The sequence below is a fragment of the Eutrema salsugineum genome, unplaced genomic scaffold (assembly GCF_000478725.1).
Source record: "Eutrema salsugineum unplaced genomic scaffold, Eutsalg1_0 scaffold_19, whole genome shotgun sequence".
Classification (NCBI taxonomy): Eukaryota; Viridiplantae; Streptophyta; class Magnoliopsida; order Brassicales; family Brassicaceae; genus Eutrema; species Eutrema salsugineum.
In genome coordinates this window covers 124,720-144,786 of record NW_006256838.1, presented here as the reverse complement: position 1 = coordinate 144,786, position 20,067 = coordinate 124,720, and the positions used below count along the sequence as shown (strand labels likewise).

At 41.2% G+C, this 20,067-nt stretch overlaps 7 protein-coding genes across 8 annotated transcripts; 2 read left to right on the top strand and 5 right to left on the bottom strand.

The window, feature by feature from the left end:
* Positions 1 to 648: 648 nt before the first annotated feature.
* Positions 649 to 2,252, bottom strand: LOC18020083 (cyclin-U3-1). The gene is given in 4 exon segments (XM_006402244.2): positions 649 to 879; positions 881 to 1,082; positions 1,303 to 1,719; positions 1,910 to 2,252. Coding segments are annotated over 4 exon segments (729 nt in total). The 5' UTR covers positions 1,957 to 2,252; the 3' UTR covers positions 649 to 816.
* A 265-nt stretch (positions 2,253 to 2,517) lies between these two features.
* On the top strand, positions 2,518 to 4,960 carry LOC18020168 (RAN GTPase-activating protein 1). The gene is made up of 2 exons (XM_006402242.2): positions 2,518 to 2,696; positions 3,169 to 4,960. Exon 2 carries the CDS (start codon positions 3,180 to 3,182, stop codon positions 4,785 to 4,787), a length of 1,608 nt encoding a protein of 535 aa, XP_006402305.1. The 5' UTR covers positions 2,518 to 2,696; positions 3,169 to 3,179; the 3' UTR covers positions 4,788 to 4,960.
* On the bottom strand, positions 4,956 to 6,800 carry LOC18020082 (chloroplast stem-loop binding protein of 41 kDa a, chloroplastic). The gene is made up of 6 exons (XM_006402243.2): positions 6,343 to 6,800; positions 6,152 to 6,273; positions 5,937 to 6,039; positions 5,697 to 5,835; positions 5,341 to 5,618; positions 4,956 to 5,273 (listed from the first exon to the last, which is right to left on the bottom strand). The coding sequence occupies exons 1-6, from the start codon at positions 6,724 to 6,726 to the stop codon at positions 5,091 to 5,093; spliced, it is 1,209 nt and encodes a 402-aa protein (XP_006402306.1). The 5' UTR covers positions 6,727 to 6,800; the 3' UTR covers positions 4,956 to 5,090.
* A 246-nt stretch (positions 6,801 to 7,046) lies between these two features.
* Positions 7,047 to 10,856, bottom strand: LOC18020089 (mitochondrial Rho GTPase 2). Its single transcript, XM_006402241.2, has 14 exons — positions 10,601 to 10,856; positions 10,222 to 10,354; positions 9,986 to 10,135; positions 9,584 to 9,760; positions 9,244 to 9,495; positions 9,056 to 9,124; positions 8,875 to 8,930; positions 8,583 to 8,664; positions 8,279 to 8,490; positions 8,105 to 8,174; positions 7,877 to 7,989; positions 7,647 to 7,797; positions 7,374 to 7,560; positions 7,047 to 7,284 (listed from the first exon to the last, which is right to left on the bottom strand). Exons 1-14 carry the CDS (start codon positions 10,816 to 10,818, stop codon positions 7,217 to 7,219), a joined length of 1,938 nt encoding a protein of 645 aa, XP_006402304.1. The 5' UTR covers positions 10,819 to 10,856; the 3' UTR covers positions 7,047 to 7,216.
* A 564-nt stretch (positions 10,857 to 11,420) lies between these two features.
* Positions 11,421 to 11,959, bottom strand: LOC18020088 (outer envelope membrane protein 7). Its single transcript, XM_006402240.2, has one exon. The coding sequence runs from the start codon at positions 11,864 to 11,866 to the stop codon at positions 11,660 to 11,662; it is 207 nt and encodes a 68-aa protein (XP_006402303.1). The 5' UTR covers positions 11,867 to 11,959; the 3' UTR covers positions 11,421 to 11,659.
* Positions 11,960 to 12,817: 858 nt separating this feature from the next.
* On the top strand, positions 12,818 to 14,276 carry LOC18020087 (fatty-acid-binding protein 1). The gene is made up of 4 exons (XM_006402239.2): positions 12,818 to 13,264; positions 13,461 to 13,710; positions 13,793 to 13,884; positions 13,972 to 14,276. The coding sequence occupies exons 1-4, from the start codon at positions 12,889 to 12,891 to the stop codon at positions 14,112 to 14,114; spliced, it is 861 nt and encodes a 286-aa protein (XP_006402302.1). The 5' UTR covers positions 12,818 to 12,888; the 3' UTR covers positions 14,115 to 14,276.
* On the bottom strand, positions 14,206 to 18,587 carry LOC18020109 (protein TIME FOR COFFEE). Of its 2 annotated transcripts, none has more exons than XM_024157022.1 (12): positions 18,396 to 18,587; positions 18,026 to 18,310; positions 17,768 to 17,925; positions 17,514 to 17,679; positions 17,224 to 17,431; positions 17,079 to 17,136; positions 16,911 to 16,994; positions 16,679 to 16,832; positions 16,492 to 16,561; positions 16,346 to 16,412; positions 15,914 to 16,255; positions 14,206 to 15,781 (listed from the first exon to the last, which is right to left on the bottom strand). In XM_024157022.1, exons 1-12 carry the CDS (start codon positions 18,466 to 18,468, stop codon positions 14,432 to 14,434), a joined length of 3,015 nt encoding a protein of 1,004 aa, XP_024012790.1. In that variant the 5' UTR covers positions 18,469 to 18,587; the 3' UTR covers positions 14,206 to 14,431. The 2 variants fall into 2 exon arrangements, with proteins under 2 accessions (XP_024012790.1, XP_024012791.1); XM_024157023.1 differs by having other exon boundaries at positions 17,768 to 17,922.
* Positions 18,588 to 20,067: the final 1,480 nt, after the last annotated feature.

Below are 20,067 nucleotides of genomic sequence, written 5' to 3'. Positions count from 1 at the left end.
AAGTCAAACCTGCTGCATGATATATAAATATAATAAACATATGAAATACTGAAATAGAATTCCAAAAATTATAATTTCGCATGATAATTGATGAATTAGGAAAATCTTGGACAAAGGCGCGCATTTAAGATTTAAGCACACGACACGTATATACGTGCATAAAATTAAAATAACACGGTTCCAACTTGTCACCACATTTAGTTTTGTTCGTTCTTCTTTCAGTTGTAACAATGGAAGGTCATCCTCCCCCCACAACTCATCCCCAAGTCCATTGGATTCATGTTTATGTAGTACTGTACTTAATACGGTGACCATTAGTTGTTTTTTCACATATCGATCGTATACAACAGACTCGTGTTCTGTAAGTGCAAACCGAACTACTGTACCAAATCCGAATGTGTGAGGAAGGTGAAACGTGGCGTGCTAAACTTGAAGGTAACTGATTATGCATATACGTATCTGAATTTCGTATATACATCAACTAGTCTAGTCGCTTGTAATCTAATCAGCAACGTTGTTGGATATTGAGGTGGTTGTGGTAATGTACATACAGCTCCTGCTGCTGCTGCCGAGCCAACGCCTGAGATCAACCATATGCTCAAAACCGACAGAACCTCCGGTTGCTAATTAATGTGAAAATCTGTCTAGTTTTAAGTCTCGATGGAAACTATATATATAACAACCTCTGAAAACACTAATTGAGTTCGTAAGAAATCTAGAACCTTTCTACTACACAAATGTGAATTGTCACAACTAATCAGTCTTGCAAAAGAATCATCACTACCAAACACACAAGTTTCCATCATGAGTTCCAGATCAGCGCGCAGTCGTTTGAGAGCAGACTGGCTCTGGTGTGCTGTTTCGCCAAGTCTCTTTTCCTGGCTCGACATACTTCTCCTATCGGCCACTCGATCTTGAATCCCTCGCTGTTCTGTTTCTCTAACTGACAACAATGTGTGTGAAACGTCGGAGGATCTACTTGAAGCTTGAAGTCAAGGGTGAACAACAACTTCATCTCCAATCTGTTCAACTCTCTCGTGCTCACACCTCCCACTCTCGCGTAGTATGCATTGTTGTAATACCTGCACAACACCAGAGACCAATCAATATACCCTTTCAATTACAGAAACATCTTAAAGCAAAAAGACCCTCATCTCCAAAAAACAGCTAGTGTGTTCGACTCTGTTTCCTAATTGTCACCGGATCCGGATGGGAAACAAGCAATGGCATGGAAAACTAGAAAACTCATGGCTCGCTCTCGTGTCCATAGTGAAATTGGAAAAAGAGTCAAAGATGAGAAACCTGTCGTCGAAGACTTTGGCGGCTAACATGACGGTTGTTATGAGAAGGCGGTGGACGTTAAGCGGGTTGAGAAGAGCTCGAGTCCTCTGGAGAAAGAGATGAATGTAGATATGTGCAATGACAAAGCAGGAGGGGCTGCATCCAGAGTAGTTGAAGATGCGATCCAAGTAGTGTCCTATGCTGATCTCAGGCGTACATCTCCCGTCAAACACGGTCTCAGGCTCTTTCATCTCCGGCAATTTCTCATCATTCATCAACACACATCTCTCTAGAGATGAAGCCAGACGTGACAGCACAGGCGGTGGCTTCTTTCTCAATCGCTTCCCCTCTATGATTAGCCCTAACCTGAGGTACACTCCCGCCGAATCTATCAAACCTGGATCCGTTGCGAGAGTGCTGTCCATTTCTCGAGCGAATCTGCAATTACAGAAGTGGCACAAAAATTGGTTCAAGAACTTCACATTATATGCGCCTCCCTCGATCGGATTAGGGTTACGATGGGTAGTCAATTGATTCAAGTTGGTGAACTAAATCTAAAAACCTAATTCCTCTCTACTCGTCCTACCTACCAACAATCTACTTAATCAGATGAGGGAGGGGAGCTTACAAGATCTTTTGAGGGAACTTCGCAGAGAATGAAGAAGCTCCGGACATGGAAGAATACAGATCTCTATCTCCGGCGCTTCACCATTCTTTGCTCTGAAGCTAGTAGAAGCCAGCCATTATTAATTGTGGTTGTGGGGAAGAAGAACAAAAGGGAAGTTTCCATTTTTACGTTTATTATTATTTAACAGGATGTATTTTTTTTAAAGAAAATATAATAAAATAAATGCATAAACTAACATAAATGGAGTGTGAAAGACAGAAGGCGTGGAAGAGAGGCGTCTGTCGACAGTTCACCGTCGGCGAGTTCACCTGGCGGTGGTGGCCCACCGTCTCCTCCACCTTCCTCATCTGTCCTATTCTCTCCTCTCTCAAATTATTGCATCGCCTGCAAATAATGGGCTTTATCAAAGACGTTTGGGCTTTATAGTATAAAGATTTTTTCAATCAATACAGGCTATTACTGGGCTTTCGGCGTCGATATGGGTGGTTATCTTTGACACTGGTTAGGGTTGTGTAGGGGTTTTATTGTCATTTCCACGTTTAGAATAAACCCTAATTTTCATGGATTGGCTCTCAAAAGGCCAATTTTTAAAGATGTGTGAAGAATTGCTTTTTGAAATTTTGATTTTTTAAAAACGCATCATTGCCTCCATTATCATCACGCGGATCAATGATTCTCTCACACTGCTTCTTATTTACGCTTCTCTGACGAAACACCTCTTCTATTTTCTTCGATTCTCCGTTTATCGGCAACCAGAGATCCATTTCGATACGCTGAGAAAAAAAAGGTGAATGCATTACCCTTAACTTCATCCTTCTCTTACATTTCTGGGTTTCTATCGCCTTCCTTTTTCTTCTTCTGATTATCCTTATCGCATCTCTCCTCTCCAATGTGCTGGTTTTGCAAATATTTGAACCCACTAGTTTTCTTTTTCGTTTGAAATCTCTACTTCTCCTTTGCACTCTCGATTTTTCTACTAAGGCTTTTTAAGAACATTTTTCGCATATGAAAATGCAAATTTCCGTATGAAAATGCAATTTTTGTTCTGAAATTAAATGAGGCTCTTTCGTGTCTACAATAGAAATTTATTTAGATTCTCTTATACCTTCAACGCCTTTTTCTTTTTCGATTAGATCTCACTAACACACGAAGCTCTAGATAGATTGGCGCCATGGTTTTTTGTTTTCTTGGCCTGCAAATAGGTCATTGCCTGAATATTGAATATTATCGTGTACTGATTTCCTTGTCTTGAATTACAGGACCAAGTGGCATGGATCATTCAGGTCAAACCACACAGAACCGTGTTGTATCGGTGAAGATGTGGCCACCGAGTAAGAGTACCCGGCTGATGCTTGTAGAGCGGATGATCAAGAACATAACGACCCCATCCATCTTCTCCAGAAAGTACGGCCTTTTGAGCGTGGAAGAGGCTGAGGAAGACGCCAAGCGAATTGAAGAGTTGGCATTTGCCACTGCAAACAAACACTTCCAGAACGAGCCTGATGGTGATGGAACTTCTGCTGTTCAGGTCTATGCCAAAGAATCGAGTAAGCTCTTGCTTGAAGTGATCAAACGAGGTCCTCAAAAAGAGTCCGAGGTCGAGTTGAACAAGACTGGGGATATCTTGTTTGATATATCTGGTGGCCGTAGAGCATTTATTGATGAGGAGGAGGCACGTGAGCTCTTGAGGCCTTTGACTCAGCCGCGTAACTCCTACACCAAAATCCGTTTTGGCAACAGGAGCTTTGGCTCGGAAGCAGCCAAATTTGCTGTCAGCGTTTTGTCTTCCATCAAGGATCAGCTGACGGAAGTGGATCTCTCGGATTTTGTTGCGGGAAGACCAGAGCCAGAAGCACTTGAAGTCATGAATATGTTTTCATCTGCTTTGGAGGGCTGTAAGCTAAGCTATTTGAATCTTTCCGACAATGCTTTGGGAGAAAAAGGAATTAGAGCATTTGGCTCTCTCATCAAGTCTCAGCATGACTTAGAGGAGCTATATCTTATGAATGATGGCATTTCCGAGGATGCTGCACGAGCAGTTCGTGAGTTTCTCCCTTCTACTGGCAAAATGAGGGTTCTTCAGTTTCATAACAACATGACAGGAGACGAAGGAGCAATTGCCATTGCCGAGATAGTGAGGCAGTGTCCATCTTTGGAAGATTTCCGGTGTTCATCTACGAGGATTGGTTCAGAAGGCGGTGTCGCGCTAGCTGAAGCACTTGAACTCTGTAGCCACTTAAAGAAACTTGATCTTCGTGACAACATGTTTGGAGTCGAAGGTGGAATTGCCCTGGCCAAGACTGTATCAGTGTTGAATGATTTAACTGAGATCTACATGAGTTACCTGAACTTGGAGGATGAAGGAACAGAGGCACTTTCTGAAGCTCTAGTTAAGTCTGCCCCTTGTCTTGAAGTTCTAGAATTGGCTGGGAACGATATTACTGTAAAATCCACTGGGAAATTGGCAGCTTGCATCGCCTCAAAACAGTCTCTTTCGAAGCTGAATTTATCTGAGAATGAACTCAAAGATGAAGGGTCTATCTTAATCGCAAAGGCAGTTGAAGGTCACCACCAGTTGGCTGAAGTTGACCTGAACACCAATATGATCAGAAGAGCTGGGGCAAGAGCCTTGGCACAAACTGTTGTGAAGAAAAATACTTTCAAGCTTCTCAACATCAACGGAAACTTCATATCTGAGGAAGGTATCGACGAGGTAAATGACATGTTTAAGGACTCCCTGGACAAGCTTGGTCCTTTGGACGATAATGACCCTGAAGGAGAAGATTTTGAAGATGAAGACGAAGATGAAGAAGGCGAAGAAGACGATGAACTGGAATCAAAGCTCGGAGGTCTGAAAATCAAGCAAGAGGAGGAATAGGAAGTGGTAAGATGACGTGATGCTCTTGTTGCTATGTAGGTAGTTTCAGTGTTATCTCTCTCTATTTGGTAAAACGTATTTTAGTAGGATGTAAGGATCCAAGACAGTCTTGAAATCTATTTCCTTGAAACAAACTGTTATCTTCACATAACCTAGAATTGGTATTGCTCTTTTGGTCATGGATTTTAAATGATCTTTTAGCTGAATCATATTCATTTCATATGAGCCGGGAGAAAATAAAAAAACGGAGCACAGGGTAGCATTATAAGTTACAAAGGGATGAAATTTTATGGCCTTAGTTGATCAAGCGGCCACTGGAGTTTTGAGGGCTTGGAGTATCTTATCATCTAACTCAAACTTCATCTCCTTCTTGTCTCTGCCAATCTTCACATACTCTTCGAATCTCTCCTTGAGATCTTCAGGTAGATTCGTTCTACTTTCCCACCCTAATATCTCCTTTGCTGCTCTAGGCTCCGCGTAGAAATGCTGTGATCATACAATGGCAAGGTTATAAAAGTAATGAATCAAGGAGGAAAAGAGCTTTTTAGTTTACCATGTTTCGGAATGGAAAAGCCTTCTTGGCGTCAACCCCAACGGCTTTAGGGTCGTAATGAACGATCTCAACCGTTTTGCCAGCAGCGGCGGCACAGAGCTTGGCCATACCGTCAAGAGTGACGGCTCTGTCACTAACGCAGTTGAAGATGTTGCAGCAAGCGGCCTCAGGGTTGTGCACGGCTGAAGTGAGCATCGAAGACAAGTCCCTCACGTGAGATATGTTGGTTAGCTGCAGTCCTGATCCTGGGATTGGCACTGCTCTGTCCCTCACAATCCCTGCCAAAACAAAATTTTGACGGTTACTTGTTTAGTTCAGTCCTGTGTTGAAATTGGGTTGGTTTGAGAAGAACTTACGGTCGAAGAACCATTCCTCGCAGTCTTTGTTGTTGCCAGAGCCGATCATGTACTGTGGTCGAAACGAGGCCCAATTCCCGAATGTTTCTGCTAAGTACTTCTCTACTCCCACGTGACCTGCGTCGGCTTTCACTGCGTCCTGCACCATTGGAGCAGTGAATGGTGACAAGTGAGAGAGTGTTAAAAGCTTTTTTTCTTTTCTTTTCTTTCCCGTGTGTGTGTTTATAACTTTATATTTACCCCTTCAACGTGAGGAGGTTCTTCGGTGGACTTGTAGATCCCGGCGCTGCTTATGAACAAGAACTGCTTAGCGCCGGAACTTTTAGCCCAATCCACCACTGGCCTGTTCCCACAAAATCCAAAAATGTAGAATATATAACATATATATGTGTGATCATCAAAAATTGGAAATTCTGGAAAAGTTTATACTAGTTCGTTGATATGATAAAGCAGACCTGACAGTATCCAAATCCTTGCCATTGTTGTCAAGGACAACGTCGAATGTTTCACTTCCGACCACATTCGCAACATCGGCCGGGTTTCCCCACACCGTCTTCCCTCCGCCGCTGACGATTTCCTGTAAGACAGATTGATTATTAAGGGAAGATTATTCAGCAAGGTAGGGAGATTTGTTCGTTCATCTTACGGAGAATCGGCTGAAGGGAGGTTTGTTCATCTTGTCGGAAGATTCATCACCGACGGTGAAGATGGTGACGGCGTGGCCGGCGGAGAGAAGCTCTTTGGCGAAGTAAAAGCCGATGACGGCGTGACCGCCGCTGTTGGTGTTGACAATAAGTACATTCTTCTTGTGTGCCTTAACGGTAAATCGCTGAGGAGATGATCTTCGGGAACTCCTGAGAGAGTATGTGAAGAGAGAAGCAGAAGAAGAGAGAGATGAAAAGGAGGAAGACGAAGAGGGAAGAGAGATGCGGCGGAGAGATGGTGGGAACAGGAGACTACTGTTGATCGGAGAAGTTGTTTTGGAGGAGAAAAACAGAGACGAAGAAGATGATGATGATAAAGCCGCCATTTTTCTCCTCTTTAATTTGTTTGTAGGATGTCTGGTCTGACTTGTTATAATCTAATCTGGTTTGAAACTCAGGAGAACCAGAAGAATATGTAAGGCTTATGATTCTACAAGATAACATGTAGGGGGTCCATTTTTCATTTCCTCATTTACGTATTTATTCTTTTAGATTGGGCCTAATGATCTTACATATGGGCTTTTCTCAAACCCATTTATGCTTGTAGTAAAGAAAAAGTATCGAAAGGTCCAGATTGGTTACTCGAAGATGAGCGAAAAAACATCCTAAATCCAACCCAAAAAAAAACCACAAAAGAAAGAATGCCAATGCTTCAGAGTAGAAGAATACTGTTTGGTATCTGAAATAACTTCAAAATTAATGGGGTCAAGGAAACGGAGAAGCCATCTTGTCCGATGTTTTATTATATACACACAAAAAAAAGAAGCAAAGCAGAGATATAATAACAATAATATGTGTTTGGAGGCAAATAAATCTTCAAGCATTCTTCCTTGCGGAATAAGCACGGTACGCTGCCAAACCGGCAAACCCAATTGCTGTACCCACTGCGATAGTAATTACAGTAAGCTAAACCCAAACCGGTTCAAATGGTGGAAATGATAGCTTTTTTTTGGTGAAGAAGAAAAAGAAGAACCTGAGACAAACACAAGTGAGCTATTCACGAGTTGACGGATATTCTTGCTTCTTCTTCCCGACTCTGTCTCTGGAACGCTCATGTGAGGGTTCTCTGCTGTACTCACGATTCTTGAGAAGAGACTATTTGTCTCCCCAAGTTTCATGCTTATCGACACTGGCACGTCTATTCCCAATTCCATGCAAACCTGTTCACATCCGAGTTTAGTTAGGGACCACCAATCAAAATCCCACACCAATTTTTTTCTCATATTAGGCTGCTGCTGCATGTTACCCTATCAGACTCTTGCACCGACATTGGATATGCATCCAAATCATCTTTCGCTGCAACAAGGAGACATGGGGTCCCATAACCGCTCTCTTCACCCTTCCTTGCTACCTCCATCAATATTTCCCTCGCTTTTTTCCATGAGTATACATCCGAACTGCAAAATTTATCGCATTTTTTTTTCTAAGGACTTCATCCACACATAACAGAAAGTGTTTCTGAGACTCTGAGCTAACCTGTCATAGACGACCACAGCAACATCACATGCTGCCAACGTTTCCTTATTCGCCAGAAACTTTTTAACTCTGTCTGCTGGTATCTCCCGCAATACGAGGGTTTTCTTACAACCCTGAAAAATGCATCATCCAACAATTCCACGAAACAAACCAAAAAAAAAAACAAAAACCCTCATTAACATCCACATGTGATCAAATAACATAAGCGTTCAGACTATTGCTACTTACCCCAGGCTGATCAATGACATTTGCTGCATATCGTTCACCCATTGTTGCCTTATAGCTGTCCGAAAATTTCCTGGAGTTAAACACAGCTTAGAGAATTCAACATCAGTAAACCCATAGAAACAACCAAAGCACACAGCATAAGGCGGGTACTTATCAATGTTCAAACTAGTTTACCTTCCTAAGAAAGAATCGAGGAGTGCAGACTTTCCAGATTTTTTAGGGCCAAATACAAAGCACTGAAATACATTCCTTTCTGTTCGCTGCTTCTTACGATCCACTGATCTTTTCCTAGTAACAGAAAATGTTGAAGATGGCTCGTGACCATAACCGATATATATCAGGTTTGCCAATGTTTTTCTAGGATCTAGTAGAGTCATTAGAGCCCACTGCATTAGCGCATATAACAGAGCATATGTTGATCAATGAAAGCTTGATTCTAAATCAGCGTCGTCAAAAAAAAAAAAGCAAACATACAAACCTCAGACAGAAACCCATTGACTGTCAAATTTCCGCCTGGCGTTTTCTCTGCAGCATCTTTGTAAGGACCCTCAACCCAAGGACTGAAATCTTAAAAGCAGATTGTACAGGTAAAAAAATTTGCTAAAGAAACAATTTACAAATTCTTGTAAAAGAGCAATAAAGACACTGGCATGAAAATTTAAAAGAGAGAAAATTAAATCACTAAACACTGGAAGAACAGTTGATAACCATAAACTACAGAGGTAGTAATTAGCTACGAATCACACAAAAAACAAGCAACATAAAATTACCTATCTGGAGCTGTTTGAAACAAATCATCTAGCTCAGCTGGCCGTAAGGCTCCATCCTAAATGGCAGCAAAACGAAGAAGCATTAAAGAACTACCACTGCTCCTTGAGGATTAAATATACTTCGAGGTGATAAAGAACAACAGAAACAAGGCTGGATAATTAGAGAAACGAGCATACACACATTATCAAGGTCATATAACTGGAAAATTCCACTCAGAAATTCCATAGCTTCGTTTGTTAGCTCGATGCTCTGCAAGTGAATAGAGTGCAAACATTATTTAAAGGTAGGCAAGCCTCGTATCTTTTAAGTGAAAAAAAAAAGAGTTAGAGATATTCTGGTAGTTGAGTACTATTTAAAGCAACACACACCTGATCAGGAGAATTCTTTGCTGGAACGGGTAGTAACTCTGTGCTGAGTTCTAAAGAATCATTGTAACCACATTTCCGTAGGATAGCCCAGGCTGTCTCAGGGCGACCTCTCTCAATGAAAAGAGAAAAAAGAAAAAGGAAGCCCGGAAGTGTAAGACCAAGATCAGAGACTCCATCTGGTTGCCTTTCTTGTACCACTCTCTTCACTCCCATAAGTTCAACAGGGTCAAGTGGGGCACCAAAACAATTTACCTGTTAACAAAATTTGCAGCGTCATATTTATAGAAGGATGAGGAAGTTTCACGAATGCAATAATCGGTGGCCAACAGAGAAAGAGAACCTGGAAATCATTCAACTCCGCGTCATTAAGGGCACCATCCAAATCATGATCACAAAGGTTGAATATTCTTTGTACTGCCCTGCGGAGGCGAGGTTTCAAACATTGTTTTTCTTGATCAAACAACGGAAATGTTGGATGAAGGACCGCTTTTGATGCATAATAGAAAACATCAGGGGCCTGAAAAAAATAAAAAATAAATCACGATCTGTCTGAACCTGTTTGTAATCAGATAAAGAACTCAATCGTGGGCACGATTTTGCTTGGTCTTTCAATATTATCAGTTTTGAGGTGCCTTGCACATTTTGTGGTATTTTCACTCTTCTCCAAAAGATAAGATGCTAAAAACTGTATTGGGAAATATTTTCCCCCAGAGAGAAAGGTCTACTAAAAAGCATTACATACCTGAATAAGAGTCAATGCAGAACACTCTATACAGGTTTCTATCTCTCTGTACTCCTTCATGATTGGTGCCATTATATCTTCTAGGTTCGCGGGAGAGCGTTCATCTCGTAAATCAAGCTTGCAGCCCACCACTATCACTGGTGCTTTGATCTACATATGTACATATAACTATAAATTGATACTTTCCATGGTGGAGAAACCATAAATGAAAAAATTTTCACCAATAAATAACAAACCTCTAGCCGCCGGAGCTCAGGGAGCCAATAAGAACTCAAGCGATCAAGCGTTGCAGGCTGATCACAAGCATATGTCAGAATCACCACATCAGCTTTCCTGAATTCTTCAATGAGCTTTATCCTATTGTCAATGCTAATGCCAAATAACATCACAGATATCAGCAGATTGAGGATCAATCCGTACAAATTCAAACAATAAAATCGAATTAAAAATTAGCCAGTATGAGAAAAACCAATGACGGGGAATTGAATTTATAATACTTCAGATACGCAAGGTGATGATTCATACATTTTTAACCATTGACAATTTGGACTACTTTGCTTAGAAGGAGAAGAACAATGCAAAGATAAATTAACAGACAGGGAAAAGCATAAAGACCTTGAGGGAGTATCGATGATGGTGATAGGTATATGGTCAGGGTAAGCGTCGGCGGGGAGAGTAGTCGGAGGAAGGACGCGCGGGACGTTATCCGGGAAGGTTTCAGAGGCGACGGCCGAGATCAGGCTGGATTTGCCGGTTCCTTTGTCGCCAGCGACGGCGACTCTGAGGCTTTTACGGCCTCCGGCAGATGACTTTCCTCCGAATCCACCTAGCATCTGAGAAACCAGAAACTGAGAGATGAATAAGAGATAGAGAGGAAAATGTTTCGGAGATGAGGTTGATCATCTACGATGGCCGGCCCCGACTGACGTGGATGGATGCTCCAGAATTCAGTTCGGGTTGACCCGACACGTGCTCCGCAAGCTTATTATGTCTTTGCCATAAAGGATTTCTCTTAATGGGCCAGGGCCTCCTTTTTCAATTTATACCAATCAGACGACGCCGTTTCAATGTCACACTTTTGAATAGAGAAAATTGAACTCAATTTTGCTTATTATTCAGTTTTCTCACTTCTCATTTTATCATTTTTTCTTACGTTGAACAAAGTACTTTTCGAAACTCTTTACTACTAATCCTGTATCTTTTAGATCGTAGTATATTTAACAATGTAGCCACAAGAAACCGCCAAAATTAACACCCAACTCAAACCTTAATTCTCTTAGTCTGTGTAATTAACTATTTTTCATGCTCGTTGTGTTAGTAGAGATCCAACACCAAACTGATATTACCAAAAGAAAATTAAAAAAAAAAAAAAGGAATGCGAAAATGACTCTTAAATTATCTACTTATATTTTATGGTAAAAAAAATTACCGATAGTCGAGAGAGCCCAAGGTAATTACTAGGAAAATGAAATCAATTACATGCGTAGCTCATTGATTTATTATTCCATCTCGGGATTTTATTAAAAAGGAAAAGCGAGATTAATTAAAAGCATCGTCAAAGCAATAAAAGGGAAAGATACTACACAAGAAACAAGAACAGAAACACAAGAAGATTTGCTTATAAACTTGAGTAAGACCTCCACGTGTCACCCCGAGAGGCTGTTCGCCTCAGCTTCAGGCGTCGGACGGGGGAGGAGGAGCAGTGGCATCGTCGGAATCGGATTTGTCCTTGGAGGAGTTGAATTTCTTGAACAATGGCTTAAACACGATCTCTATCGCCAACCATGCGACCGCCAACGCTCCGACCACAACCGTCGCTGTTTGTTTCTTGCCCGAAGGTTTCTCCAGTTTTGGGAAATTGCTTTCTGATGATTTCTCCATTGCTTCTTCTTCTTCTTCCTCTTCTTGCTCTTCACTTAAACCCTTTGCCTGCCTTCAGACTGGTTTTTATCTTCAACAACTTTAAAAGAACAGCAAAAAGGAGCGATAGTTATGGCCAATTTCTAAAATATCAAGTGGTCGCATTTTAGACCGTCGATGGACTAAATCGACGGTCAGCATTGCGTGAGTTGTAATTGGGCCTAAAATGGGTTGCAGTGGGCTTTTTGCTAGAAAACAAACTTTGGTGTCGTGAAAAGGACAAGTTTGGTTTGATTCTAATTTCTCAAACGAACCTCAGTCGAACAAAGAAGATAAGACGCAAGTAGTGACCTCTCGTGAATGAAACGAAGTAAATCCCCTTTTCCTTATTTTCTTCTCTACTCTTGTTTCTTTTGTTTTTTTCCCAGATATTTTCAGCAGCGGAATCTTATTATATTGGATATTTACTAGTAGTAGTTTGCAACTCAAGATAATAGCTAATATTTTTTTTGGTAAAATGATAATAGCTAACATTTGTCAATAGAATTATGTTTTTCGACATATATACGAATAATAAGTTTGTATTTTCTTAAGAGTGTATTTATTTTAACACAAAGTTTGATATACACAATTACAGGCCTTGAAAACATCTGAGATAAAATAAATAGAAATATTAAAAAAAGAATTTATAACGAATAAAATACGATAACCCTTTCTCAAACAAAAAGAAAGAAAAAGAAGAATTAATAAATGTGATAAAGCAAGAGTGAAGTAGTGGTAGCATCGGCCTTGCAATCAAAGCTGGAAAAGCCCAGAACAGATACGTGAAAGACTTGTAAAGTAAAAAGATCAAAGCCCAAACTTGCTGGTCGTTCGTAAGAGTAGAGGTCACGTGCAATATACGTGTCAATTAAAGCGGCAGTTGTTGTCGCTGAATCATAACAATGGTGTGAAAAAAAAAAATCATATGTTGTTTTTAAGTTTTAAGTGTGTAACAAAAAAACAAAAAAAAATAGGTGAGTGAACTAACAACAACGAAGACGATGGTTTCGTTTCGCTTCCCTTTCTCGTTTTCTCAGCCCTCACTCCCCAAACCACCGCGTGCCACGTCATCCTACAGATTCCCCGTTTCCGTCATCGCCGCGACCGTCACCGTTGGAGCCGCAGCTGCCGGAGCTGCGATCGCGGCGTCACGGGATCACAGGCATCCGATTCTGGAATGGGTCATCTCCTCTCAGCGTTCGTCTCTGTTACCATGGGGATCTATAACTCTAGCCGAATCCAGCTCCGAATCCGTTGTTGAACCTAAGACCGGTTTCTCGTTTCCGGCTACAATAGGAGATTCCAGGCGATTACTCGGCGTCGGGCTGAGGAAGAAGAGCTTACTGGGACTGAAGAACATCGATATCTACGCATTCGGTAAAATATTAACCAATTTTAAATTAAAACTGAAAATAATCTACTATGAATTTACCTTACATTGCTAGACCCCGTAAAAGGAATATTCAAATTGGTAGATTTGGGGAATTGGTAAAGAGCTTCTATTTGTTGTTGGAATATTCAAATTGGTAGATTTGGGGATTTGATGAGCGTTTACGGCATCTGTATCGAGCAGGCGTGTATGCTGATTGTGACGATGTGAAGAAACTTGTGGGCCAGAAATACGCAAATCTTCCAGCATCTGAGCTCAGGGGGAACAAAGCATTCATGGATGATCTCATGGAAGCCGATATAAAGATGACTGTAAGGCTGCAGATTGTGTACAGCAAACTCACCATCCGTTCCGTTCGTAATGCTTTCCAAGAATCTGTCGGCAACAGACTCAAGAAGTTTGGTGGCTTAGACAACGATGACTTGCTTCAAAGGTACTAAACCCAGCTTCGGTTTCATTTTCTTTTTACCTCCTGAGCTAATGCAACAATTTTTACACTTTGATGTCACTTGCAGCTTCACTAGCCTGTTCAAAGATGAGTATAAAATTCCAACAAGCTCCACAATCGATTTGACCCAGAACCCAGGCCATGTACTCGGCGTAGCAAGTAAATTTCTATTTCTTTCTTTTTCGTGACTTGAGTAAAAATGTTCTCGTCTTAAACTCTTCCTTTTTTTTTTTTTTTTTGGTTCAGTTGAGGGAAACCATGTGGGGAGTGTGAAGAGCAAACTCTTGTGTAGGTCAATCTTAGACTTGTACATTGGTGAAGAACCGTTTGATAAGAATGCAAGAGAAGATTTTCTAGACAATGTGGCTTCTCTAGCCAGCGACAAGTAGAGTAGCTCACGAGGTTCAGAAGAAACCAAGTTTGCTCTTTGTTATCAATATATACGGCGTGATGTTGAGAACTGTATTTGAAATAAATGGCTTGCGGAGTGGATTTTGTTAGTCTAAATATATATACACTACACCAATCATAATCAAAGAAAATCGACCCCATAAAACAATAAACAATTTAAAAACCTTAATAAGATACCACCCAACTCATAGCGTTCGCTCTCTAGATCTTACTAACCATTAGGGTATTACATCACTTGGGTATCCGAAGCTAGACACGGGAAAAATGGTGACTTTATACGTCTGCTTCGATGAAACTAGTACTTTAGGTTAGACAAGTGCCCCGGACACGAAGTTATGATCGGTGGCACGTTCCTCCCACAAACTGGAGAGGTTTTTTGGGCAGAGCCAGAAGCTGAATTTTCTGTCTGGTCATGTGCGTCTGCTGATGACGAAGGAAGAGGTGATAATGGCGGCAAGGCTTTGCTATTGTCGACCTTAGGGCTTGCTGCTTTGCCATGTGACTCGAACCCTGTGACTGAAGAAGAAGAGCCACCAGATCTCCCCTGTTTCCCCTGAGAAGGTTGCGACTTTGAAGGTGCTGCAAAAGAAATCTGAGTCTGTCCGTGTGTTCTTATCTGCTGTGGAGACTGGAACTGCTTGAGGTTTAAGGAATTGTACGAAGTGGGTGATGAGGTTGCAGGGTTTTTCCACTGGGATGACATGGCAGGAACGGTGTCAGCCTGAGAATGGGTCATAGTCTTACTCCGACCAGATTGCTGCTGCTTCTGCGTAAGATGCTGGCTAAACGCAGAAGGGTCTCCATTTATTGTTGTTGCTGCAGCAGGAGGCCAAGCACCAGAAACAAAGTTGAGGGTCCTCGATGGATTGTCAAAAACCAGCGTTTGTCCATTCATCATTGACGGAGGCTTCCCGGTAAGAGTCCTTTTGGGGTCCTCGAAGTTGCTTGAACAGCTTCCACCGCCCCTCTTTGAGTCACTTGCTTGATGGTTTATCTGGTGAACAACGGGAGGTGCAGATACGATTTGGTAACCATTGGAAGTGAAATTCAGATTTGCAGGCGCGGAACCACCAGCGAAGGAGGCAAATGACATGGAAAAGTTTTGTGGCTGCATAGGAGCTGTCATGATCTGGCTATATGGCCCTCCTTTCTGAGTGCTGCTACCCCTTGAATCTGAGTTATTTCCAGCTGCTTTAGCCTCAGACTTTTGAGACTGTTGACGGTGTTTCTGAACACTAGCTTGGTTTGAAAGACTATTCATAGTAACTTGAGGGTGCGGTTGCCTATGAGATGATGAGGAACAGCTTGTTGCCTTTGTCTCCCTCTGGCCTTGACTCTGTTTCTTCTGCAGAAGCTGGGGAGGCTGGAACATCTGCGGCGAATAGAAGGACCCATTGAAGAAAGGCAACGCTTGGCTTGCAGTCCCACCTCTGATGGTTGAAGACAGTTGAAAGGAATATGCATTGTTTGGATGAACCGTAAAGTATGGGGAAGAAGCTTCGCTGGCTGAAGAACTTGGAAGGTTAAAACTGACGGATGCTGAGCCAACAGCCAGACATGGATTTTTTGCTGGGCGAGGTGATTTAGAAGGTACAATGACTGGTTGCAAATGTTGGTTTGTGGGGAAGATGTAAGCTTGAGCAGGCTGCGTTAAGAGAGAGAAAAAAATGATTTTATTTCGGAGAACTAGATAGCAATTTTGCAGTTTCAGTATAAAAACCCAATGGGATAAACACAAACTAGTGACAAGATAAAAAAAAGCCGACAAAGTACATACCACTATACTACTAGATGCAGGGGATAGCTGAGGTTTCTTCTGCCTAGTTGAGGCAAAATGACCACTTTCAGAGGTTTTGTCCTTAAGCGCAGAAACATTAACCGCGGTTCTATCTTGTGCCTGAGAGTTTAAACTGAGACTAGGAGAGCGTCCTACCAAGGATGGGTTTCCTGTGGATGGCCTCAAGTCGTCACCACCACCTTTCAGATAAACAGAAGCTTTGTTTGGCTGAGAAAGATGGTTAGTTTTGACAAAGTGCTGATGTAGCTGAATGTTCCGGGCGATGAAAAAGTGTGTGGCACACCTTTTCGGGCTAGGCTGAGAGGCAAGAAATGGCGCACCCTGCAAATGTCAAGAAATCATGGTCCGAACCAGGAGAAGAAACAATGATTAACATATATGGAGAACAAATGCAACTACAAGAACATATACCTCCACCAATGTAAAAGATCCATTGCTCCCATCCACAGGTTTACCGTTGTGGATCAGGGGATCATACCTGCCAATGTTTTTTTATTATTATTATTTTGAGCATTAAGCTAGCACAAGACAACGTAACACAGACGAGGGTAACTCACCCCTGAGGAGGAAGCCGGCTAGGCCAGCCGCCTACAGCTACCGTCAAAGGTGAGATTGAACTCTGTTGAGCTGAAACGGAGATAAACATTGGTCAGACAAAGTAAAACAAGTGTATCCTAGAAACGTCATCAACTTTAGAAGCCAAAACTTGGATGGTGACTGATAAACATATTCAAGGTTGATTACCGTATTTAGCCTGCTGAGGTTGGCTCCAATCCAAATTTTGTAATCCTAGGCTAGAATCTCTGCCAGTCTCTTGGCTCAGTCTCTCTACATCAAGATTCAACCATTGCCGTTTTTCGACAATAGTCTTCTCTTTGCTCTCTACAGAAGTATCTAGCTGCATTAAGCAACAATGTTATAAACAGCAAAGCGGGGACATGCTTTAAGTAAAAAACCTTAATAAATCTACACTTGCCTTGCAAGAAGCTTTAATAACAACAGAATCAGAAACCAAGGGAAGAAGAGAAAGTTTCTGTGGCGAGGGCGTAGTTGGAGGAACCTATTGACAGAAGAATGATATTTTAGTACATTTACAAGATTCGGAATATCGATAGCTAAAATCCCAAAAGAATAGATTTCTCACCATCAGATCAATCTCGAGCTTACTATTACAATTTTCCAACTGAGGACCCACGGATACCCTGCAGACCCCAAAAATAGGAAAACAGACATGAGATTCCCAAAAGAGGAAAGATGAATCGAAACACAGAATTTCTAACTGTTGATACCCTTTAGACACCGCCGAGTCCAGAACGCCATCCAATCTGCCCGGTGTTTCTTGCCTTGCTTCTCTCTCTTGCTGAATATCGGAGGCTAGTGACGTTGTTTCTCGCTCATTGTTGGCTGTTTCGATTCTCGTCGCTTTGCAAGAGATTAAACCGCCCATCTCTAAACCTGCGGAAGAATCCTCACCTTCCGTTTTCAACTTGTTCGCACCTGCAAAATCAAGCAGCGATGACATATACTTTTTGGGATTAGATCTAATCGCAACCAACGGTCAAGGTAATCCGCGTAATACCTTTAACCTCAGATGATTTTACGGCACCCTCCGAATCGTCTTCTCTCTTCGAAGGCAGTTTCTTCAGTCCAGATAGAACCTCTGCTATTTCAATCTCCAAGTCTTCCTCAATCGTACCGGAGGATTTCGGTGGCTTGGGTATCCGGGATTTGTGTCCGTTTACATTCTGAGAAAATTTACATAAATTGTAATCACTATTTCAAACATCGACCGAAATCATTTTCTGCAGATGATCCCGAAGTGAACAGACGGACCTTCTTCTGCTTGGCCGAAACAGTTGAAGAAGACGGTGAAACAACTTCGAAACTACAGCTCCCCGGCGAAGTGGGTGGTCTTCGGCGGTCTTCTCCATATCCTCCGCCACCACTTCCCGACGAAGTCCGGCAGTCATGCGACCTCTTTATACATGCTACTACCGCCGCAGAAAATAAACAGGTAAGGAAGTATTAGGAAGAGATCTCGAAAATACGAATTAAATAAGAAACAAAAAAAAAATCAAAAGGAGCTTCAACCTGAGCGAGCCTTTCTCGGGACAGGTACGCCGATCATTCCATCGGCGACTTTCAAAGACGCCGCGTGCCTAGGGATACGACCCGATGGGAAGCTCTTTCTGTGGGAATCGCCGTCTCCGAGACTCTCATCCGAGCTATCTTCTTCGACAGCTCTCTCGCTTCTCGGCGCAAACCTCTCGCTTCGTCTCCTCTTACTTCGATTCAACGATTCTGGATCTCGCTCTTTCTTCTCCGGTCGATCCCTCACTGTCACCACCTCCTGATGCACCCGCCCACGACTATTATCTGATAGACAGGAACCCAATTCATCAGAAATGGAGAAAATAATGAGGAGAAATAAATGAAAAAAGGAGGAGGTGGAAGCAAATACCTGAGATTCTCTGTCTCCGTTTTAAAGCAGCCATGGTTGTTGATGATCGTCGAGCTTCCCTGGTTTTATCCATTCATGCAAGCTAAAACAACTAACCTCCCATCAACTTTTAGCAGGTCTGAGTATAAAAATCCTTCAACAATCTGTGAGGGATGATATTTCTGGTAGGTGCTCTCGCGTCTCCTCCTATATTTTGTGCACTTTCCCTAATTAACATTAAAAAAAAAATTAAAAAAAAACTTCCCCTGGAAAAAATGAGTCAAGAGACGGTTCAGATCTTCAAATGACGACAATGTCTTAATCAGAGCCGTTGGATCATGCCGTGAATTGAACGGCTACGATCTCAAGGTGCCAGCATGGCAGAAACGTCACTTTCTAATGGAATAAAGCCACACTGCTCAATGTTTGTTTAGTCACATTTTGTTATTTTATCTTTTTTATGACTTTGCTCCTTCATTTTTTTTATAGAAGTCCATCATATATAATAATTTGCCCACTCAAAACATATATATATATATATATAAATATCATTCTATATTTTTCTTGTGCTACTTCATTTTTTATATAAATATATCATTCTATGTTCATGGCATTTGAATTTAAATATTATATCACTCCATGAACGTATATATTAAAAATTAAGTAAATAAATTACATGATTGTGTAAACAGCTGTACAAGAAACCACGCGCCCGTCCCACGTACCATTGTCAAGATGTCACACGTGTCAAATATTGTCAGCTGTACTTAGCCATTGGAAAAGAGAATTTATTTCTACTATGAACGGGAAAGGGCGCAGATTGGTGGGATATGAACGTGAAGACCAATTAGGCTATTTTTTCTACTGTATCTCTCTATGCTAATTTTGAAACCAAATTTTATTTTTTGCTATTTGTGAAAATTAGCAGTCTTTATACTCATTTTGCTTTCATTATAATCATTGTAAAAAATAAGTAGATGATTGAAACAATGTTAACTTTATATGTTTATTAACTAGATATATGAAAATAATCTTGATGGAGGTTTTCATGAAAACATGCTTAAAATTGTTAGTAAAAATATAGATGTCCTCATAAAATATACTTTGATTGAAATGATTGGACCTGGTTAAATGACTTTATTTGATAAACATTTTTTTTTTTTTTGAACAGCATTTGATAAACTAATGTATTAGGAGTTTTGAAAGAGAAGTTGTTCATGGGAAGTGCAATTGTGGACAATATTTATGAAGATGCAGCATTTATAGTTTCATGTTCAGCTGTTGGAAGCATTATACAAAAGTAGTAGAGGGATGTTTTGACCAAAGAAAGAAGTAAAATTTACATCCGGATCTGTGGGTAAAGTGTAACATTAGATTCGATAACAAAACTAATGTGTGGAGCTTCGTAAGTGCTAGGATATTCAAATGGTTTATAGTTACATTGGAGACGTGCTTTCTCTAGTATAAAAGTCACGAAGAAGCAAAACTCATATGTGTTGTAGACTATAAAAACGTTATTAGCCATAAAATTAATAAATCATTTTTACATCGGAAGTAAAAGAACTGATCAATCAGCTTCATATGTGGCCATCATTTCCTCATCAAGCATCATAAATTCAGTTTAGGTTGGTTTTGATAAAGAAATGGAAATTGTGAACAATGTGTTGACAGTAAAAAACTTCTTCGTCACTCA

Bases quoted from the DNA above. Each gene is read 5' to 3' on its own strand.
- LOC18020168 (XM_006402242.2), top strand. From the start codon at position 3,180: ATGGATCATTCAGGTCAAACCACACAGAACCGTGTTGTATCGGTGAAG.
- LOC18020082 (XM_006402243.2), bottom strand. From the start codon at position 6,726: ATGGCGGCTTTATCATCATCATCTTCTTCGTCTCTGTTTTTCTCCTCC. The intron at 6,040-6,151 runs GTCTGCTTTATC...TTGTGGGAACAG, and splicing joins AAGGATTTGGATACTGTCAG to GCCAGTGGTGGATTGGGCTA. The intron at 5,274-5,340 runs GTAAACTAAAAA...GTATGATCACAG, and splicing joins CTTTTCCATTCCGAAACATG to CATTTCTACGCGGAGCCTAG.
- LOC18020089 (XM_006402241.2), bottom strand. From the start codon at position 10,818: ATGCTAGGTGGATTCGGAGGAAAGTCATCTGCCGGAGGCCGTAAAAGC. The intron at 9,496-9,583 runs GTTCTCTTTCTC...TTTTGTTAACAG, and splicing joins CGGAGTTGAATGATTTCCAG to GTAAATTGTTTTGGTGCCCC. The intron at 8,931-9,055 runs GTGTGTATGCTC...GCTGCCATTTAG, and splicing joins AGTTATATGACCTTGATAAT to GATGGAGCCTTACGGCCAGC.
- LOC18020088 (XM_006402240.2), bottom strand. From the start codon at position 11,866: ATGGAGAAATCATCAGAAAGCAATTTCCCAAAACTGGAGAAACCTTCG.
- LOC18020087 (XM_006402239.2), top strand. From the start codon at position 12,889: ATGGTTTCGTTTCGCTTCCCTTTCTCGTTTTCTCAGCCCTCACTCCCC. The intron at 13,711-13,792 runs GTACTAAACCCA...TGTCACTTGCAG, and splicing joins AACGATGACTTGCTTCAAAG to CTTCACTAGCCTGTTCAAAG. The intron at 13,885-13,971 runs GTAAATTTCTAT...TTTTTGGTTCAG, and splicing joins CCATGTACTCGGCGTAGCAA to TTGAGGGAAACCATGTGGGG.
- LOC18020109 (XM_024157022.1), bottom strand. From the start codon at position 18,468: ATGGATAAAACCAGGGAAGCTCGACGATCATCAACAACCATGGCTGCT. The intron at 18,311-18,395 runs GTATTTGCTTCC...CCTGTCTATCAG, and splicing joins ACGGAGACAGAGAATCTCAG to ATAATAGTCGTGGGCGGGTG. The intron at 16,413-16,491 runs GTGAGTTACCCT...AAACATTGGCAG, and splicing joins AGCCGGCTTCCTCCTCAGGG to GTATGATCCCCTGATCCACA.